Source organism: Aedes albopictus, unplaced genomic scaffold, assembly GCF_035046485.1.
Source record: "Aedes albopictus strain Foshan unplaced genomic scaffold, AalbF5 HiC_scaffold_518, whole genome shotgun sequence".
NCBI lineage: Eukaryota > Metazoa > Arthropoda > Insecta > Diptera > Culicidae > Aedes > Aedes albopictus.
The window spans coordinates 1-21,598 of record NW_026917330.1 but is presented as its reverse complement, the minus strand read 5'-3'; the positions used below and the strand labels follow the sequence as shown (position 1 = coordinate 21,598).

The 21,598-nt window shown below is 44.2% G+C and overlaps 3 protein-coding genes across 3 annotated transcripts; all 3 read right to left on the bottom strand.

Annotated features, from left to right (window-relative positions):
* Window positions 1-5,677: 5,677 nt before the first annotated feature.
* On the bottom strand, window positions 5,678-6,586 carry LOC134284684 (uncharacterized protein K02A2.6-like). Its single transcript, XM_062843768.1, has one exon. The coding sequence runs from the start codon at window positions 6,584-6,586 to the stop codon at window positions 5,678-5,680; it is 909 nt and encodes a 302-aa protein (XP_062699752.1).
* A 5,139-nt stretch (window positions 6,587-11,725) lies between these two features.
* On the bottom strand, window positions 11,726-13,960 carry LOC109402690 (uncharacterized protein F54F2.9). The gene is made up of 4 exons (XM_019675393.3): window positions 13,563-13,960; window positions 13,175-13,495; window positions 12,882-13,108; window positions 11,726-12,820 (listed from the first exon to the last, which is right to left on the bottom strand). The coding sequence occupies exons 1-4, from the start codon at window positions 13,725-13,727 to the stop codon at window positions 11,866-11,868; spliced, it is 1,668 nt and encodes a 555-aa protein (XP_019530938.3). The 5' UTR covers window positions 13,728-13,960; the 3' UTR covers window positions 11,726-11,865.
* Window positions 13,961-19,134: 5,174 nt separating this feature from the next.
* Window positions 19,135-21,592, bottom strand: LOC109402697 (ankyrin repeat domain-containing protein 50-like). Its single transcript, XM_029855526.2, has one exon. The coding sequence runs from the start codon at window positions 21,554-21,556 to the stop codon at window positions 20,057-20,059; it is 1,500 nt and encodes a 499-aa protein (XP_029711386.2). The 5' UTR covers window positions 21,557-21,592; the 3' UTR covers window positions 19,135-20,056.
* Window positions 21,593-21,598: the final 6 nt, after the last annotated feature.

Below are 21,598 nucleotides of genomic sequence, written 5' to 3'. Positions count from 1 at the left end.
AGCAATCAGCATTACCATTGGCGATTTCAAGAACCGACAGTATGCAGAACCCAAAAGTATTGAACATTGCTTGTGAGTCTTCACTGTTTTGAAACTCTTTGTTTTGCTAACCTGGAATTTCCCAAAAGTATCTTCAACTGATCAAGACAGTTTAAACGATCCAGAATGGCCAATCCATGGTGCAATGGACTGTCACAAAAGTAGATCTGAAGTTCTGAACTACAGAATAATTTTGGCAGATCTGGAATATCCCGAAAGAAGCTTCCCAAGTAACATTTTGATAACCAATTAGTCTTGTAGAGTTTTCGAAATCCGTCATAATACCTTACACCTTTTATTCAAGTTCTATGATGGTTCCAAGAACTTCTTCTAGTCTATTTGACTTAAAAAATTGTTGATTGGGTAGGGACGGCTCAGAAGATTGCCTAGGGATTATTATTTATTTTATTACAACGGAAAAATCTACCGTTACAGCTTTAAGGGTAACCTGGACGACTCAGAATGTCCCAAAAATGTATGGTATTTCTACTAATTCTTAACTGCACGTAGGTGAGTGAGTGAGTAAGTTGGTAAGTAAGTAATTAAGAAAGATAGTAAGTAAGTGAGTAGTAAAGCAGGGCAGTTTAAAAAGGTTAAGTGCCATTTACTAAGTGGCTGAGAAAATTCAAGGTGCTACCATGAGGCAAGGTTTCAGAGAGGCTTTCGGGGACTTTCAAGAGAGCTATAGAGGGACATCAGCGCGTTTCTGGGAGTTTGTGGTAAATTCAGGAGATCCAGGGATCCTTAGGATCTTTCAAGACAGTTTCAAAGGGGTTACAGAGAGTTTGAAGACGTTCTAGGTGTTTCTAAGTGCACTTCTGTGTGTTTCAGGGACATCAATGAGAGTTCGAGGGAGATTACAAAGGGGTTTCATGGCGTTTCAGAGAATACTAGAGTATTTCAGGGAGATTCAGTGAACTTGAGTAGAAATTGAAAGAAGTCTGCGGGGGATGAATTACTGAGGAAACTCAAGGCATTTCCAGATGTTTAAGGTTTTTTTTGGGAATTTCATGAGAGCTTCACTGCCATTCTAAGCATAGTTGTCCCATGTTACTTTTTGATGACTTTGACTTTTTTGCACTAGGCGCTCTATTTATACGTATATTTTCATATAACATCATAAAATCACGAATGCCACTCTAGTGGTAAAGTGTCTTTAATAAACTAACTAATCATAAAATAACATACTTTGTTGGAATACTCAATGAAAAGCATGTCAAGTCAAATTGTCCCACTGTTAAATTTCTACGCATGTCTGTCCCACAACTGAAATTCTACGCATAACAGTCCCACTATAAAAGTTCGGCGTAAAACCGATACATTAAGCATTTATAGTAACTTACTTCACCTAATAGCATGGCTATTTCAATACTTCATGGTATAAACTCTTCTTTTATGTTGGCATTACGCTCCAGCTGGAACGACACTTGTTTTCCAGTTAAACAAAAACTGTTATTTCTTCGCAACTTGCAGTTTCAAACTAAATTCAAATATTCCTGCAATGCGCGTTGAGCTCATAAACCAAACATAAACATTTTAACTAAGAGGCTCAAATGTCGAGAAGCATGACGAAGCCGATGGTATAAGTGAAAATTTTCAGAATTTAAGCAAGCTTGAAATATTGTTGGTAAGTGAGTTGATGAGTTTCACTTTTTATTTCAATACCTATGTTATCCCAATGATTTGATTGAATTAGTGTGTCGGTAAGTGAGTGGCTTAGTTATCACCTATTTAGAAAATAAAAAGAACACTTTTGGGGTAAACCTAAATCGAAGACGAACTGCTGGAGGTACTGAACAAGCAGTCAATATATCAATTGATGAGAGATCAACCGAGTAAGTGAATTGAAGAGTATTTGAGTGACTTGGCGAGCGAGATTTTGTGAGTGTTTGGGTTGATGAGTAAACGAGAGAGATGATAAGTGAGTGATTTGATAAGTGAGTTGGTTTATTAATGGGTTGATGGGTAAGTGAGTGACTGTTTTGAATGAATGTGTTAATGAGTTATTGAGTATCTTGATAAACAAGTGACCTAGACGCTCAGAGACTTGATGAGTAAGTGAATTCTTGAGTAAACTGTTGTTAGTAAGTTGTATCGTAGATAAGCGGCTTTCTGTGTACAGGTACTCTTCGATATAACGTACAAAATTTTTTTCTCTTTGTACGTTATATGAAAGTGTACGTTATATCGAAGCAGAATAAAATTTTATATTTTTTATGTTAGTTGTGATGTATTCAACGTGAAATTTCCCCAAATTAATGATTTCAGTGAAATTCACAAAACCAATAATGAAAAACATGAGTTTTCACGAAAAACTCATTTCATTTTTTGTGCTTCGATATAACGTACACAAAATTTTTCCCCAAATTGCGCTAATTTTGGGTAATAAGGCTAATGCTGCAACACAAATCATTGATTTGAGTGATTTCGTAGTTTATCTGGGGGTTATTCCTGGGAAAAAATAAAAATTTCAATGATGTACGTTATATCGAAGCAAAATGTACGTTATATCGAATTCGCTATATCGAGGGTACGCTATATCGAGGGTACGTTATATCGAAGAATTCCTGTGTATGTTAAAGAAATGATAGAGCCCAAAAGCATTATATTCTTATTATTGTTTTTGTATTAAATGTGAACACAGTACCGTAACTGCTTTTTTTTTCGAATAGGATGAATATAGAACCGTACCATTACCAACGCCATTCTGACTCTTCCTATTCAAATAAAGATGCATGAAGCATGAAGCCTCTAATTAAAAATCACTCCCAATCTTTGCTGGGGTTCCTATTCATATGACCCATACAAGCAGAGGAAGGCATGGTGCAGAATGTTTTGAAAACTTAAGCTGTTGTATTTCTAAACATATTTTATTTCAATGATATATACATATTTCTTGTCATTTAAAATTAATACAAAAGCCTAATCAGTTGTATGCTTTGTTGGTCATTAGGCAAAATAGGCCATTAGGCCCAAAAGGTCATTAGGCCGAAAACTTCATTAGGCCAAATAGGTAATTAAGCCGAAAAGGACGTTAGGTCATAAGTCATTAAGCCGAATAATTAAGGTATAGAACAAGGACGCTTCGCCAATACCTGGCCAAAATACCATTTCGGCCTGAAGACCTTTTCGGCCTGAAGACCTTTTCGGCCTGAAGATTTTTTCGGCCTGAAGACCTTTTCGGCCTGAAGACCTTTTCGGCCTGAAGACCTTTTCGGCCTGAAGACCTTTTCGGCCTGAAGACCTTTTCGGCCTGAAGACCTTCTCAGCCTAAAGGGGCTGTCCATAAACCACGTGGTAATTTTTTTGAGACTTTTCAAACCCCCCCCCCCCGCGTGGTCATTAGTCCATACAAAAAATTTTATTTGTCCATACAAAATGGTCATTGGCCAAACCCCCCCCCCCCCCCCCTCATGACCACGTGGTTTATGGACAGCCCCAAAGAATTAGGACGAAAACTTCATTAGGCCAAATAGGTAATTAAGCCGAAAAGGACGTTAGGTCATAAGTCATTAAGCCGAATTATTAAGGTATAGAACAAGGACGCTTCGCCAATACCTGGCCAAAATACCATTTCGGCCTGAAGACCTTTTCGGCCTGAAGACCTTTTCGGCCTGAAGACCTTTTCGGCCTGAAGACCTTTTCGGCCTGAAGACATTTTCGGCCTAAAGACCTTCTCAGCCTAAAGAGCTATTCAGCCTAAAGACCTGTTCGGCCTAAAACCTTTTCGGCCTTAAGATATTTTTGGCCTAAAAACCTTTCCGACTTCATGACCTTTCCGGCCTAATGACCAATCCGGTTTAATGACGTTTTTGGCCTAATGACTATTCGGCCATATAAATACTTTGATGTAACAATATTTTGCGGTCACAAGATGTTTTTCCGACCAAACGATATATCGGCCTGGCGACCTTTTCGACCTGACCACATTTTCGGCCCAATGACCTTTCCGACCTTACAACGTTTTTGGCCTAACGTTCTAATCGCTTATTTCGATAATACTGTATATATTTCGACGTAAACTGCGATGGAAGAGCTATTTAAGTAAAAATTGAATCCATTTACGAAATGAGTATCTACATTTAAATATCCCCGACCTATTTTTTTTTTAATGGAGATTTGAGTGTACGACACCCAGTGGCCCAATGAAGAATAATTATTCTTCGTTTGATGGAAAGTTTCCTCAGACTGGAGTGAGAATCGAAGTCACACTACGTGGATTTCAAGACGCCTAAATGGCTGGCGCTGCTAAGCGCACAGCCACGAAACCCATACTTTATAACTCACTTACTAACTCACTAATTTACTCCTACGGAACAGATCTCACATACTCATAAACCAACAAACTCTCTTACTCACTATGTCACTCACTGACTCACTAACTCATTTACTTACTATCCCACACACACTCACCAATTTAACAATTCTCTTACCAACACTATCAAATTAACGGGGCAACTTCCTGTAAGCTGTAACTTTCCTAATTCGTAACTGACTCACTCACCAACTCACTTAACCTAGGAGCACCTCACATTCATCCTCTCATAAATTCACTGATCAAATTCTTATTCATCCACTCACTCACCTAGTTCCTACTTAACCAATTATTATTAAAAAAGTGCCAAATTTTAAGCCACTCTTATGTTGTCTTTTGTTGTAAAGACACATTGTTGTGCTTTTGGGTATCTGGTTATAACTGTTTATTGCTGACATTCAGGTTTAGGGTGTTACAAATATGCTTGAATAGATAAGGGTGGTCCAAATACAACATCTCCCCTTTTTGGGAAGCTCTTAAAAGTATCATGAAAAGAAGGAAATTTACATATCGTTTACATAGAATAATCCAAAAACCTTACAGGAGTTCTAAAATTTCTGCGAGGCCGCTCTGCAGACGCTGTATTCGACCTCTCCGTTTCCGCTTCGATAGTGTCGGATGGAATCCCGATTGATTTTGGTTGACCATCCTTGCCCAAATTGTGTGACGGTTCCTTTTCATCAATTTCCGGTGTCTTCCTCCCGTTGAAAATCGAATCCAACTTGTTGTATTGGAATCGCTCGAAAACATGCTGTCCTCGAAAATCTGTTCCATTACGGTTGTCCTTACTACGTCGCACTGTTGATTCCCGAGCTCCTGGTTTCTCTTTTTGTTCTGGATACGATTTGTCCTGTTCTACTTCCGGTGGCTTGTACTGTTCGCTCCGTCGTCCTTGATTTTCTCCGCCTGGCTTGACGTGTACAGCACTTCTGCGATATACTGCACCGTCTCTCATTTGTACTTCATATGATCGATCTTCCAGTTGCCGCAATAACGTTGCCTGTTCCCAATCTGGCCGGATGTCGGGTCTACGTTGAACCAACACATTTGCTCCGATCTGCAAATCTGGTAACTGTCTCGCGTTTCTATCGTAGCCCATCTTGGTGACTGCTCTTTTGTGGCGAATCGTTTCATCCACCTGAGGGGCCTTCGGTGGTCTCAAACGGTTCGTGATGACTGGTATTACACTTCTTGTACTCCTGGAACACATTCTTGGATTCGGACTAAGCCCTGTAGCGTTTGGTGTGTTGCGATGTTGCTGGAGGGCTCTCCAAAAGTCGGTCCCACTTTTTGCACACTTCTTGTATAGTTGTTTCATAGCTTTCACTGCCGATTCAGACTTTCCATTGCCTTGTGCATGGTATGGCGAAGAGGTTGCGTGGGCGAACAGTGGAACCACTGTTGTGCGAATTCAGTCCATTCCGCATTATCGAATTGCGGTCCATTATCGGTAACCACTACTTCGGGACTCCCATGCCGTGCAAAATTACGTTTGCAGGCACTAACAATCGATTTCGTTTTGGTATCATTCAAAAAATCAACTTCCACGAAATCCGAGTAGCTGTCAGCTGTGACCATCATGATCAACTTTTTGTTGTCGATTTTGATCTCACCAAGATCAATATTGACCCGCTGGAATGGATATTCAGGTATTTGGTGCGTAGTCATTGGAGGTTTCTGCTGGTGTCCACTAAATTCCATACAAACTTCGCAGTTTCTTATGTAATTGATGACTTGATCACTCATACCAGGCCAGAAAAATGACTCCCTGGCAGCTCGAAGAGTGTAGTCGATTCCCAAATGCGCCATGTGCAGGTTGTCTAACAGTTTCTTTCGAAGGCTTCTGGGTACCAACACTCTGCCGTTTTTGAAAATAACTCCTTGATACGTTGATAGGTCATTTTTCATATTCCAGTAACTGTGCATCTCATCATCTAGATCAGCTTTCTTTTCGGGCCATCCTTCGACGAGCAAACGCATCAATTTGCTCAAAGTCCAATCCTTTCTGGTTTCATTCGCAATTTCTCCAAACCGTTCGTCCGAGATGTTGATGAACTCCATTACGTTGATATTTTGGATCTCTTGAAGCGCTGCTTCTACCTTTTGGTCGTGCAATCTATCCGAAGCTTGAACCCCTGATGTGGCAGTCCTTGAAAGCAAATCTGCTATGTGCATTTCGCTTCCTTTGCGGTAACGAACTACCACGTCGTATCGCTGCAACGTCATCCGCATTTTCTGCAGCCTGAGTGGCGCTTCAGTTATTGGCTTCTTGAAGATGTCCTCTAATGGTTTGTGGTCTGATTCCGCTACCACAAATCGACCGACAACGTACTGGTCGAATCTCTTGCACGCAAATACTTTAGCCAAGCATTCGCGCTAGACAGGAGCATAGTTGCTTTCTGTTTTGCTGAGTGTCCTGGACGCGTAAGTCACTGGTCTTCCTCCTTGAAGCAGGACACATCCGACTCCAAACTTGCTCGCATCACATTGAATCACAAGTGGTTCCGCAGGATCGTAATATCGCAGTATCGGAGCTTCCGTGGCCAATTGCTTGATCAGACGAAAAGCGTTATCCGCATTTTCATCCCAGACGTACTCTACGTTGTCTCGAGTGAGTTTCCGAAGGGGTGCACTAACTTCAGCTAGCTGCGGTAAGAATCGTCCCAGGTAAGTGACAACACCAAGGAATGTTTGCAGCTCTTTCTTATTTTGTGGAGCTTGAATGTTCAAGACAGCTGAAATTTTTCCTGGATCCGGTTTCATGCCCTCATTCGTCAGGATGTGCCCGAAAAATGGCACTGATGTTAACGCCACCTTCGCCTTCGCTCGATTCAATTTCAGTCCTCTATCCTTGCATCTTTGAAGGACCTCCTTCAGGTTCCGATTATGGTCGAGCATTGCTTCCTCCATAGTGTCACCGCAACCAAACACCACCACGTCGTCAGCCAAACAACGTACCACGCGAAGGCCAGAAATAATTTGCTGCAGTGCCTTTTGAAAGACTTCCGGGGCGCACGAAATGCCAAATGGCATTCGCTTCCAACGATACACCCCCATTGGAGTCCAGAAAGCTGTCAGATCTGAACTGCGTTCGTCCAATGCCAAATGCCAAAGTCCGTTTTTGGCATCGAGTACACTAAACACCTTTGCTTTGGCGAATTCTGGAAGCAGCTCTTCAATGGTGGGGATTTGATGATTGACTCGCTTAACCGCTCGGTTGAGTTCCGCTGGATCTAGGCACAAACGCAATTTGTCACCTCTCTTCACTAGCACTAGATTGCTCAACCATTCCATGTGCCTATTCACTGGCTCCACGATACCTCTTTTTTCCAAGTCGTCAATTTTCCGTTCAAGCTCCGGTTGGTAGGCGAGGGGAATGCGTCGAGCTTTCTGTTGCACAGCTGTAACGGAGTCATCAATTTCAATTTTGAACTTCCCCTGGAATACTCCATCACCTTCAAAAACTTCATGGTACTTACGAAGTATCTGCTCGCAATCCTGATGCAGTGAATCCACATCATATATATCGTGAACCTTGATAATACCAAGATCTACGGCCGACTGCGATGACAGTAACGGTGGTCTAGTTTTCTTGACAATCACGAACGCAAGTGTTTTGGTTCCGTCTATCAGCTTGATATTCAACTCTGCTTTACCCTTCGGTGTAATGATCTTTCCGGAGTAGCACCTCAATTTGACCTTCGTGCTGCAGATTTTCGCTTCTGCTGCCACGCGCTTTAGGTCCCGGACACACAGCACATTTACTCGTGCGCCAGTATCCACCTGTATATCCAAAGGATTGATCTTACCCTTGCTGTCCATCACTTTGAGTTGAACCATGATTCTACTTGCATCCTTCATGTTGTCGCTGTCTACCTTCGCGATATCGACGAATTCGCATTCCTCCTCGTCATCAGAGCTCTCCGTACTTTCCACACTATCCTCCATTTGCCTCACATTTCTGTTCCGGAACTTCTTCTTCGTAGGCTTCGCTCGGCACACCTTCCTGAAGTGGTTCAGCCTGCCGCAATCGAGGCATCTCTTACCGTAGGCAGGGCACTTGTTCTTATCCTTTTGATGTTTACCCCCGCAGTACTTGCAATTGTTTTCCGCTCTTTTCGTTGCCGTCACCTTGAAAGCGTCCCGTGTTGGTTCGTTGCTGGCTGCCATCCGCTCAAACTTCTTCGCCAAATCCTCTATCTGTTCATAGTCTTTCATCTTTTTCACCATATCGTCCACGGGTATATCACCAGCTTTAAGTAACTCCTTCCTTATCTGATGGTCACGCACTCCGGCAATCAGACGATCCTTCAGAACTTCTTTCCGTTGGTCGGTCGTGTACCCACAATCCACTACTTTTTTCTTCAAACGCTTCACAAATTCTTCTATTTTTTCATCATGGGTTTGGCACATAGTATTGAACTCTGCTCTTTCAATACGCTTGTCCCGCTTGGGAGCTAGATGGTCTTCGATTTTCTTCAGAATTGCATCTGGTGTCGCTCGATCCGCTGCCGCAAGTTGCAATTCCTCTACCAGCATGACACCTTCTATTCCCATCACCGCCATCAACGTTGCAGTTTGCTGATCGGCCGGTTTTTTCGCTACCTCCGTGGCTAGCGCGTAGTAGGTCCACTGCAACTTGAAGATTTTGATTGCCTCACTGTCGTTTGTGCCCAACTTGAGCGGAGCTGGCACCGGGATGTTCGCCATATTGAGGTTATGTTTTTCCTTGATTGTTTATCACTGGAAATCGCCACTTTTTTGCTTTTCTCCGGCAATTTCTTACACGACGGGTTCGCGTTTCGTTACATTCGACCGGCCGATTTAGATTTACATCGATTTCGCACGTCGTACAACCGAAATTAGGTCTCTTCTGACACCATGTTGTAAAGACACATTGTTGTGCTTTTGGGTATCTGTTCATAACTGTTTATTGCTGACATTCAGGTTTAGGGTGTTACAAATATGCTTGAATAGATAAGGGTGGTCCAAATACAACATCTTTAAGCTCCGTTTTGCCTCGAGACATGAGAATCTTATAATGTTATAAGAGAAGCTAACATTGTTTGTTATAAACAATATAACAAAGACGTACAGAACAGACCACATCGAGCGTGAAAAGAGACGACTTATTATCGTGGGACTGATATGACCTCAAGGGAGTTCATGGGTAACCTTAGACTTCCTGCCGCTCCAACTTAAACTCACCTTCCACCTCTTTTCCGTGAACTCTCCGTAACCTCACCACTTCTTTGAAGACAGGTAACGTGTCCACCACCCAAAGACTGTTTATGCAGGGAACCTGATACGGCTCCACAATAATCGCAACATCACCTGTAGGCCGATCTGTCTCCAGTCGTATGGTCGTTTCCATCCCGCGGTTTTCACAGTCTGAGTTGTTCCGTGCAACCCCGAGCGATGGACGTACCTATTTCGAGCATCGTTCGAACCTGTCCGAACCCTTGCTGGTGTTCTTCGACTGGTAACCAAACCCCATGCATCTGTAACGCCAGCCTGAGTGAGCACTTTAATCTTCCGACTCTGATCTCGCATGTGGCCGCTAGTTTGTTGACTGCCGCCACCGCAGTAAGATTGCTGTCAGCACTTCCAGGTTGCATCGCTCGGTTAATACAACCCTTCCCAAGTAACCAAAAGTTCCGCTTCCCATGACAAAATGCACTTTCAAGTTCCGCGAAGTTCAGATCAAGTTCCAAACGGAACTTTCTGGCTGCTTAAGAGGCTAACGATGAGCCTTGCTGGAGTTTCGGTCACAAGTTCCGGCAAGGCTAATTGTTAGCCTCTTAAGCAGCCAGAAAGTTCCATTCGGAACTTTATCTGAACTTCGCGGAACTTTAAAGCTGCTTAAGATGCTATGTCGGAACTTTGTCGGAACTTTCAAGTTCATAGAAGTTCAGTTCAGCAGCATTGTGTTTCAATGAAGATTAAATTTATTTCTTTTACAGAAAACAACTGTTTAAGCGTACACGAATAAAAGACAAATATGAATTTATCAAATCAATGAATACTAGGCTTGAGCAAAACAAAATTGCCACTCATCGGATTTGAACCGACAGTCGCTGCGTGAGAGCCCTACGCTCTACCACAGTACTACAGCTGCGATTGAGTGGTCAGCAGGTAAAGTCTGACTGGAATCGATTTTCTGTCGGCAGCTAGTTTTGCACATTTGTACAGTAGTGAAGTTAGCTTGACTTTGTCAAGTGTCTTCAGCAGCGCAGCGGTAAGTCGGTAGGTCATCACGCAGGAGGATCCAGTTCAAATCTACATAGCAGCGACATATGATTCTAGGGTGTGATTCTAAAAAACACATTTTTGTTTCTGCATGAATTTTGACAAAGTTTTGTCAGAAGCTGCTTAGAAGGCTATCCAGCGTGCTTATGTGAACTTTCAAGTTCCAAAATTACTTTAAAATGAAGCTGCTTAGAAGGCTAATGAGCGACCTCGAACAAGCTGCTTAGCTTATAAAGTTCCCTTTTATCTGAACTTTTGGTTACTTGGGTTAGCTCTTCACCGGTTATTATTTGGTTCAGATCCTTGACTCAAACTGCTTATGCTGGCCTAGTAGTCTTGGAATTTTGAAACTAATTCCTTGCACGCTAAATGATTAACAGATGGATCCTTCCTAATTTCGGTACTGATGAGAGTTCGACTGATGCGTTGGAATATTACTACTTTCGAGCAGAATCTCTTCGCCAGGTTCTATCCCAACTATCTCAACCCCGATCCTTTCTTTACTCACCTGACCACGAAAGTTGTGCAGGATTGATAGTGGTAATAAGTACTCCTACTAGAAGTTTTATCCTGAAATCATCAGGAAATCTTGAAGAACAATTTCTAATAGTTCTTCAAAATTTCCGTTGGAAATCAATGCAGGAGATCTGGAGGGAAGAAATCCATATACCGTATTATCCTTAATTTACAAGAATAGATCAATAATTGGAAACGAGACAGGCATCGTACTGCCGATGTCCTTATCAAAAAAAAGTCTGCATAATCACAAACATTTGCGGTGCTCTACAAATTTCATTCAAAGCTTTCGTAATTCACTTTACGACCGGTTATATACAACCCTATTACACTCTCATAATTCGAACGAAACCTTCAATCAGCTGTAAACCAATTTCTTTCGATCCCATTCATGAGCTCCCATCCAAGATAAGACCAAAAAGTTCCCATACTTCATCCACGGTAGCGCACTAGATTGCATATTTGATTGATTGTTGCACCTTCATCACTCGCAATCGCTGAACATTCGATAACACCACCAACACTTCATAACGTGCGTGACTTACCCAATCGACGACTTGGGGTCCCTCCCCAATTTCGAAGAACTACTTTCACTAAATCGATCAGTTTCGAGCTATCAAACGACATTTTATTTCAAAAACTCACACAAGCTCTGCGTTCGCTGTAAGTCCCAAAGCTAAACTTCATGGTAATGTCAAACACACGCACGCGCGCTCCTTCTAATCCTAACGACCGTCGAATTCAGACTAGATTTCGCCCGGTTCACTGCCTGCGCCGTCCTCGCCATCCGAATCTTCGTAGCTGTAGTACTCGATGGCCTTCTTCCGTTCGCGTCGCTTGTTCTTCGCCTTGCCGCCCTTCTGCTTATCAGCTGCATCGTCATCCGCCTCCTCCGCAGCCACCGCGGACGCCTCTTGCTTCTTCGCTTTCTTGCCCTTGGCTTTCGATTTGGGCTCCTCTATCCGTTCCTCGCAGGAGGGTTCCTCCGTCGCTGGACATTCTTGTGGTTCTTCGGGTGCGGCTGCCGCCGCCGCCGACGCTTCGCGTTCCTTCTCCTCCTTTTGCTTCTTGACGAGCTCTACCAGATACTTGTACCGCGTCATGCACTCTTCCTTGGTCTTGCCGGGGACGCATCCCGCAATCTTCTGCCAACGGTCCGAGGAGCCGCTCTTGGGGTACTTCTGGATGGCGGTCTCCAGCGCAGCCTGCTGCGTTTGGGACCAGTTGGAGGAGGACTCCGCTGCGGCCGCAGCGGTTGGTTCAGTCTTTTTGGTCTTGATCTTCTGTTTGGTCGCCTCCTGGATGATGGTTTCTGCGACGCTTTCCGTCTGGCCGGGCACCTTGAAGGCAGTCTCCTTCATCTTTGCCGCCATATGGGTCACCTCGGCGACGGCTCGACCCATCATTTCGGCGATGATCTCCCACCGGTCGGTGGTTCCACCTGGGTATTTCTTGACCAGGCGGATCAACTCCATTAGATCGTCCTCGGTCCAAAGGCCACCGGTTACCACGGGCTTTGGTTTGGCTTTGTTGGTGTCATTTGCCGACGGCTGAATAATGCTTTGGGTGTACGCAGCCAGTTCTTCGTCGGTCTTCTCCGGCGCAACGAACTTCTTGTTGCGTTTACGAAGGTTGCGATCTTCCTTCAGTTTGGCACGTTCTTCCTCCTGTTTACGCAGCAGTTCTTCTTCCTCTTTTTCCCTAGAAATGAAAAAAGTTCGATTAGTGATCAGATTCGTCTACCAATCTACGATTGTCTCACATCTGCTTCCGCTCTTCCTCGGCCTTCTTCTGCTCGGCATAGAAGTTCATGGCCGATTTAATCGCACCAGGCGTTCCAGTAATAGTCTTGTACGTCCACACCGGAATCTGGAACGGTAGAATGTTCCAGATGCTAGGCGTTGGTATCTCGCTTAGTATAGTATCCATATCCATGCTAGTTTTGTTCTTCTTCTGCAACTTCTTTAGCTTACTACCGAAAATTTGTTCCTGGAAACATCAAAACATCGCTATTGACCGACCGACCTTCTTGTTTCTGCCCTCCCGTCAACTCACCGCCGTATACTTCTTCTCGGCGTACGCTGCCCACGCTGTAGCGTACTGTATAACCGAGATGATGAGCATCACAATGGCCAGTCCTTCCGCCAGACCAACCTTCCGCATTCGCCGATAGTAGTACAACGCAGACTTCCAGTTCGGCATTCCCTCCTTCAGTACCTTGTCGTACTTTTCCCTTTTCCCAGCGTCCTTCAACACCTCATACACCGCCACCATGTTCCGAAACTTGATATTCGCATCCTCGGCATCGTTCTTGTCCGGATGTAACAACACCGACATGGTTCGAAAAGCTCGCTTGATCTCCTGATTCGTCGCATTCTGAAACCCAAAACACCTTGTTAAACTCTGAATCAAAGCGACGCTTGCTCCCCCCGACATTCCGAACCTGATTGATCTGCATCAAAGTGTAGAAATTCTCATTAACCTCCTCGACCAGATCGAAAATCTCCATATCGTCCGAACCCCAACCGTGAGCGGCCGCACATGATAGCATTCCTGCCAGCATCATCACCACCCCCAATAGCATCTTGTTGTTGTTCTTCATGGTCATCTTGGATTTCTTTCTTCAATTTCCTTACGTTATAAAATTCCTCCGCTTGTAAAATTACACACCCTATTACACGCTAGTTATTTGTGCATTGTTCTCATCACTGTGTCATGTTACAACTAGGCTAAAACTACGCTCAAGTAGAAATTTCTCCAATTTCGGCGAAAACTTCTACCGCCGTCGCCGCGGTTCGTCTTTCGAAAAGAGACGTGGAATTTTGTCCGATGAAGGCAAAAAACGATCGGTTTGACGTTTGCTTGTTTATGTGTCACCTGGACACTGGTAGAGGAGGGTTCATTCCTCCAGCGAGCGCAGGCAGTAGGCTTTGCCTGCGGTGAGCAAAGAAACGACACACGCGAAGAGAGTCGCTTTTTCCTCTCTGTTTACGTTTGTACATGCTCGATGCGCTTTGTGCGTTCATCGCCGTACGTTTGTGTTTGTTCTGTTTTGTTTCTTGTTGGAACATGTTGGAACTAGTCGAAATGTAGCTTCTCTCTCGTCGATAAAGGTGGATTCAGGACGGTTGAATGGTCGGTTGTTGATTATTTGTGTACTAAAAAGTTTAATTCAGTTAAGTGCAAGTATGTTAGCTTACAATGCATGTGAAAAGCTGAATGTTTCACGAATAATGTGGAAACTCATCGGTTTTTGCAAGTCAGTTGGATAGTAGGAAGAGCAATGACGGAGACGATTCTTCGTCTTAGAACTCTCATTATCTTGCTTCAATATGGAGCCTGATCTACCTGCGAATCTACTAATCGGTAGTATCCTGAGAAGAGCAACAACATCAGTTTCAACAATGATATTTTTCAAAAACCTTCATGAAATTTCGCGATAGTCCGCCATAAAACACTTTTTTGTAGATCTTGACATTTTTGAGTTACTTCGTTTAAAAAAAAAAACTATGAAACAAATTAGGCCCTCTTCAAATGTTACTCTTGACAAAACTCCAAAAACAAAGTATGCAAAGTTGCTTAGAAAGGTCTATTGTTTTGTTCGATTCTGAGAGGGTGCTGTCAACCGGTGGTCCAGTTGGCGCGAAATTCGTTGGAGGAATCCTCGAAGAAACTTAAGGAGGAATATTCGAAGGAAGTTCAGATAGAATCACCGAAAGAATTCTAGGGAGCATCTCAGCAGAAATTCCAGGAGGAGTTTTCGAAGGAAGTCTAGGAGGAATCTCCGAAGAAATTCCAGGAAAAATCCCTGCAAAAAATCTCCGAAGGAATTCCAAGCGGAATCCTCAAAGGTGTTTCAAGAGGAAACTCCGAAGAAATTCCAAGTCGAATCCCCAAAGGAAATCCAGGAGGAATCTCCGAAGAAATTCAAGAAGAAATCCCCAAAGCAATTCCAGGAATAATCCCTAAATTCCAGGAAGAATTTTCGAATTCTAAGAGAACTTACCGAAAAAAAAATGATATGGAAATCTCGAAGGAATTTCATGAGGAGTTTCTGATGGAGTTTCAAGAGGAATCTCCGAAGGACTTCTATGAGAAATCACCAATGGAATTCTGGAAGGAATTCACGACGGAATATCAAGAGGAATTACCGAAAGAATTTCAGGAGGAATTCATGAAAGAAGTTTACAAAGAATCCCTGAACCATTTCCAGAAAGAATTTGCAAAGGAATAAGAGAAGAAATCCCCAAAAATATTCTAGGAGGAACCATCGAGAAATACTCAGGAGGAATCCGCGAAATAATTCCAGGAGAAATACTCGTAGGAATTCCATGAAGAACACTTGGATGAATTTTAGGAGGAATCCCCGAAGGAGTTCCAGCAGGAAATCCCGGAAGAACTCCAGCACGAATCCCAAAAGAATTCCAGCTATACTCCATTATGCAATTCTAGCAAGAATCCCCAAAAAATCTAGTCGAAATTTCCAAGGGAACTTGAGAAAAAATCCTTATAAGATTTTCAGGAGGAATTAACGAAACATATCTGTAGCATCTTACCTTCATGCTTCCAGATTAGGTTCAATCGAATCTGAAATAAATCACATAACTACGTTTCACTTTTAAATACTTGTATTTGTCCCGCAGTTCCGTTTACAATCACTTTTCCATTCGATCACTACTTTAGCTCCGTTCCGTTCCACTACTTTATTTCTTCTGATCAATCCTTCTTATCTCGCACCCATTCACTCTTCCTAACTCTCCAAATACACACCTATTTCGTTTAACCCATTCCTACTCTACATCTCTCTTCTACTCCAAAAGAAAATTATCAACATCGTTTATTTGCTGTATATATCTTTGAGGCAATTTGCTATTCCTCTTCGGGCGTTTTGCAGTACGTTCTTCTTGATCAAGCTGTGTTTCACTTGAGGCCATCCGCTTTCCAGTTTCTGATACTCCAGGTAGATGGAGGTCACTTTGATGTGGAGTTGCTGATGTTAACGGTACAGAAGAAGTTGAGCCTGAATCCAGATTCGACTGTGCTGGTACGGAGGACGGTCCTGTTTGGGATGAGACGCCGGCCACTTCTTCAAATGAGTTACGCTTCGTCGCAATTTCACTCCCTCCTCACTTTCGATCACCGTGTCATTTCCAGTTCGTCGAATCACCTTGAACTTTTCCAACCGGAATGTAGGTTGTAGTTTCCCGCTGTTGAAATTCTTCGCCAACACCACATCCTCAACATCGATATCGGACATTTTAGCGTGTCGTCGTTGATCGGCATACAGCTTCCCTTGTAGCTTCTTAATGGCATCATGGTCTCGTACACCCTCATCACGATTCCAAGATGGATCAGTTCTCAAAGACGGCAGCAAGTCCTTTACAGGACGGCCAGTCAAAAGCTCCATTGGTGCCATTCCCGTAATTGAATGTGTGTTTTTTTTTTCTTCTAAACCATAGGGGGATAATCTGCTCAACAGACACCCTAACAGAAGGTTAGGGTAGTGTAGGTCTGACAGGCCGTCTTCTACAACAAAAGTAAAATCCAGGACTACTCTCTCCTCGTACCCACTAAACCATTCCTATGGTCGCCAAACCCTACGTCTCTCCGGAACCACCAAGAAGGTATTGCTTCAGAGAGGAGCTAGTGTACATCGCACCCACAAGGTTAGCTGCGTAGCCTGCAGCAACGAACATCGATGACTCGCTTTGGAGAGTCCATCACGGTAGCATGCTGGCGCTTAGCCAGTTTCCCGAGTGGTCCTCGCCACTCCCTTTGTCCTCGGAAGGCGGGCAGAGTCAACCCCGCCCGCGCCCTACTGCTGAGCGGACATCAAGAACTGATGCCCACATGCAACCCGATCTGACCTGCCCGCAAAGGAAGGGTATCACTACCCTTCAGGCCCTATCAGATGCATCCGTAGGTTGCTGAAGGCAGGGTCTCCACCTGCCCCGACCCTTGTCGGGGACCCCTTTCCAACCGCGGGCTTGGATCCAACCCAGTAGACCGACGCCACGACAGCACCGCTACCGGGACTTCCTCTCCGCGGCCACTTAATCGCTGTAAAGGTCGATCTCGACCGCAGGGCACCGGTATGACCTACGAAGCCGACTTCGAACCCCTGGACCACCTCTTGTACTGCATCTGGACTAGCCATTCTCCAAGTCCACGCGCCACCTCCTCTGTAGCTCCCAGACGATATGGGTAATAGCCGTTGAAACGGCGTTCCAGCCAAACTCATCCCTACACATCCTTTGGACCAAATTGTCCGGAGTTGTGTCCTCCCCGCATGTGGCAAGCATGCGGTCACGCATTGTGCGAAAACGCGAGCACACGAACAAAACGTGTTCCGCCGTTACCTCTAAACCATTGCACACTGGGCATTCGGGAGAATCCGCATGCCCGAAACGGTGTAGATACTGTCGGAAGCAACCATGACCTGTAAGGACCTGTGTCAGGTGGAATGTAACTTCCCCATGGCGCCTATTAATCCAACTATCTACCCTCGGTATCAACCTATGGGTCCACCTTCCTTTGGTGGAACTGTCCCACGCGCGCTGCCATTTGATCATAGAGGCCATCCTGGCAGTCCTGCGTATGCCTCTTGTGCCTCGCATTTCGAAGCACTCCATGTCCTCACTGATAAGGATGCTGATAGGCACCATACCAGTAATGACGCTGAGAGCGTCGTGTGACACGGTACGGTACGCGCTCGCAACCCTCAGGCATATAAGCCTGTAAGTACTTTCCAGATTCCGTCGGTAGCATCTGGTACTTAGCGCAGTGCCCCACGCCGGGCCACCATACCTAAGTATGGACGTAGCAACACTAGCCAGAAGCTTGCGCTTACTGGTGTACACCGCAGAGCTATTGGCTCTTTTACAGACATAATCGACGTGGCTACCGAAGGTAAGCTTGTCGTCGATCATCACGCCCAAGTGTTTGACAGAGCGCTTAGACATGATAGTGCACTCTCCTACACTGATCTCCGTCTGCTGCGCCGATTGCATGTTGTTAACAACCGTCACCTCTGTCTTGTGGTGAGCCAACTCCAGTTTCCTGGACCGCATCCAAGCCTCCACAACCTTGATCGAGTGGTTGGTAGTCAACTTTACCTCCTCGATCGTTTCACCGTAGACTTCGAGCGTAATGTCGTCGGCAAATCCGACAATCACCACTCCCACTGGATACTCTAACCTCAACACCTCGTCGTACATGACATTCCATAACACCGGACCCAGGATGGAACCTTGAGGGACTCCTAAGGTTATGTGAACGCACTTCCGACCCACCTCCGTGTCGGAAACTAGTACTCGTTTCTGAAAGTAACTTCCGAGATTCTTGTACAGGTACCGGGGTATCCCCAGACGCAAGAGCGCATCGGCAATAGTAGCCCAACTGGCGCTATTAAACGCATTCCTTACATCCAGAGTCACTACTCCGCAGAAGCGAATTCCCCTCCTCTTAGGCTCAAGTGCTTTCTCGGCGGTTTTAGGAGTTTTAATCAATGGAGTTCTTTAGTCTATCTTGCGTTAAAAGTAGACCTGTGGTCCTCTATGGACACGAGATATGGACCATGCTCGAGAAGAACCGGCAAGCACTCGGAGTTTTCGAGCGACGCGTGCTAAAGACAATCTTCGGCTGTTTGCAAGAGAACGGTGTGTGGCGTAGAAGGATGAACCACGAGCTCGCTGCACTTTTCGGCGAACCCAGCATCCACAAGGTGGCCAAAGCCGGAAGAATACGGTGGACAGGGATGTTTCAAGAATGCCGGATAACAATCCTGCAAAGTTGATGTTCGCGACTGATTCGGTTGGCACTAGATAGCGTGGAGCGTAGAGAGCGCGATAGATGGACCAGGTGGAGTGTGACCTGGCAAGAGCGTAATCTTGAGCTGGAGCAAATAAATGTATGTATGTAAATTACAAAGAGGATTTCTTCTCATATGTTTTTCGTGTTGCAATTTGGTACCAGGTAGTACCATAGCCCCAATTGAAAACAATAATAATGGGTGATATTTCACTTAACAGCAATAAGTTACACGTTTACTCTGTTCCCAATATTTTTTTTATTATAACCACCTACCATTACCATAGATAATTAGACAACCAAACCAACATAGATACCGAAGTTGTAATGACACCACAAGGATTAGTTATGCACGTGAAGGACTAGCAAATGTAAGTACAATGCGATGCGAGTTCAGATAATGTTGTAACAAATAAATAAAATTTATACTTACGGCACAGATAACATACATCCAAGTCAAACGCTTCCGTTAGTGGTGGATGCAACTAGCAGTCAAAACCGAGCATATGACGGAAAATTTGTACGGGATAGCTTAAACTCTATACAGAAAAGTTTGGACTAACTTTGGCAATAATGGATCACCACCGGATTAGCTTCCAATGATTACGGGGAGCACATATCGGTTTCAAGATGTTGGTGGTTATTGTCGAGAAGTCGTGTGTGGTTAGCGCGTATCCTGAGAAAAACGGAATGGTGCGTCAAGCAGATGTTTCCACACCATGCGTAGCCCTGAGAAGAGCTGTCGCTATTGGACCACAGGATGGTGGCTCCACAGAGGATGACGCACGTCATCCTGTAATGGATAAGAGCATAAGCTGCGTGACAGTCCAAGAAAGTGGAGGAGTATATTGCTGATACTCTGCACATCGACGAAGGATCGTACGGGAATTAACTAAGCAGAATAGTTGAGCTAAAATTCAAGAACAAGAGTTGATGACAAGACTAGACAAAAGTACGTCAAGTCCATTTGTAAAAGTCGTTATGGATAGATAGCCTTATTTTTTACGTGTATATGAGGTGCCGACTACACAGGAATGAATTCAAAAGTAAACATCTGTTTGACACTAATGAAAATTCTAGTCAAACCAGATGTTTGATTTGTACTTTAGGGTAAGCTGTCAGTGACGCTTATGAGGTACAGCTTCTGGGGCCAATCAGAAGCCCTAAAAACAAAAACAACAGTGACAACAGCAAATAGGTAAGGGAAAATTCCATCGTTCCAGTCATACAGTTGGACCATCTGAACAGAGACTGTACCACATCTTGGTGTCCGTTCTCCATTGCCAAGCTGAGTGGCGTGTGGTCATTTATGTCAACAGCGTTGAACACGGCACCTTTTTCCAGCAGTAAGTCCACTACAACGCGGTGACCGTTGGAAGCAGCTACATGTAGAGCTGTCCACTTATTGTTAGCCAATTGTATGCCAATGTCGGCTCCTCTGTTAGTCAATGTCTCCACAACCTCCTTGTGGCCATTTTGACAGGCTAAATAAAGTGACGTCACATTGTTTACACCAGCAGCGTTTACTTGTGCACCTTTATCAAGTAGGAAGTCAACAATAGAACAGTGACCGTTGGAAGCACTTGTATGAAGCGCTGTCCATTTTTTGCGGGTCAATGCTTCAATGTTGGCACCCTTTTTCACCAATGTCTCCACAACCTCTTTGTGGCCGTGCAAACTTGCCAAATAGAGCGATGACTCACCACCTCTGGCAACAGCGTTTACGTCTGCATTTTTATCAAGCAATAAGTTCACAATATCGCAGTGACCTTTGAATGCACTTGTATGCAGACCTGTCCATTTATTATGAGTCAACGCATCAATGTTGGCACCTCTTCTGAGCAAGGTCTCCACAATTTCTGTATGGCCATTCTGGCATGCCAAATACAGCGGAGATACCCCTTCTTTATCAACCGCGTTCACGTTGATACCATTTTCAAGCAGTAAATTCACAATATCGTAGTAGCCTTTGCATGCACTGGCATGCAGAGCGGTCCATTTATCGTAAGTCAACGCATCAATGTTGGCACCTCTTCTGAGCAAAGTCTCCACGACTTGTATGTGCTTATTCTGGGATGCTAAATAGAGTGGCGTTATGTTATTGACGCTAACAGCGTTAACATTTGCACCTTTTCCAAGCAGTGAATCCACGATACCGCTGTGGCCCTTGGACGCACTTATATGAAGAGCTGTCCAGTTACTGTGACCGAATACGTCAATGTTGGCACCTCTTCTCATCAAAGTCTTTACAACCTCCTTGTGGCCATTTTGGCAGGCTAGAAAGAGTGGCGTTATGTTGTTTTCATCTACAGCGTTTACGTTTGCTCCTTTATCAAGCAGTAATTCCACGTTATCGCAGTGACCTTTGGATGCATTTTCATGAAGAGCTGTCCAGTTACTGGAAGTCAATGCGTCAACGTTGACACCTCCTTCATACAAAGTCTCCACAGCCTCCTTATGACAATTCTGGGATGTCAAATAAAATGGCGGAGATCGGTATTCATCGACAGCGTTAACGTTAGCATCTTTATCTAGAAGCAATTCAACAATAAGGCGGTGATCTGGCCACGTTGTCAAGCTTTTGAGTTTTTTCATTAATCTCTCTCGAGTCGTTATGTGAATAAGCATCTCATCGATGTCAATTTCACCGGCAAGTTGTAAGAATTTGTT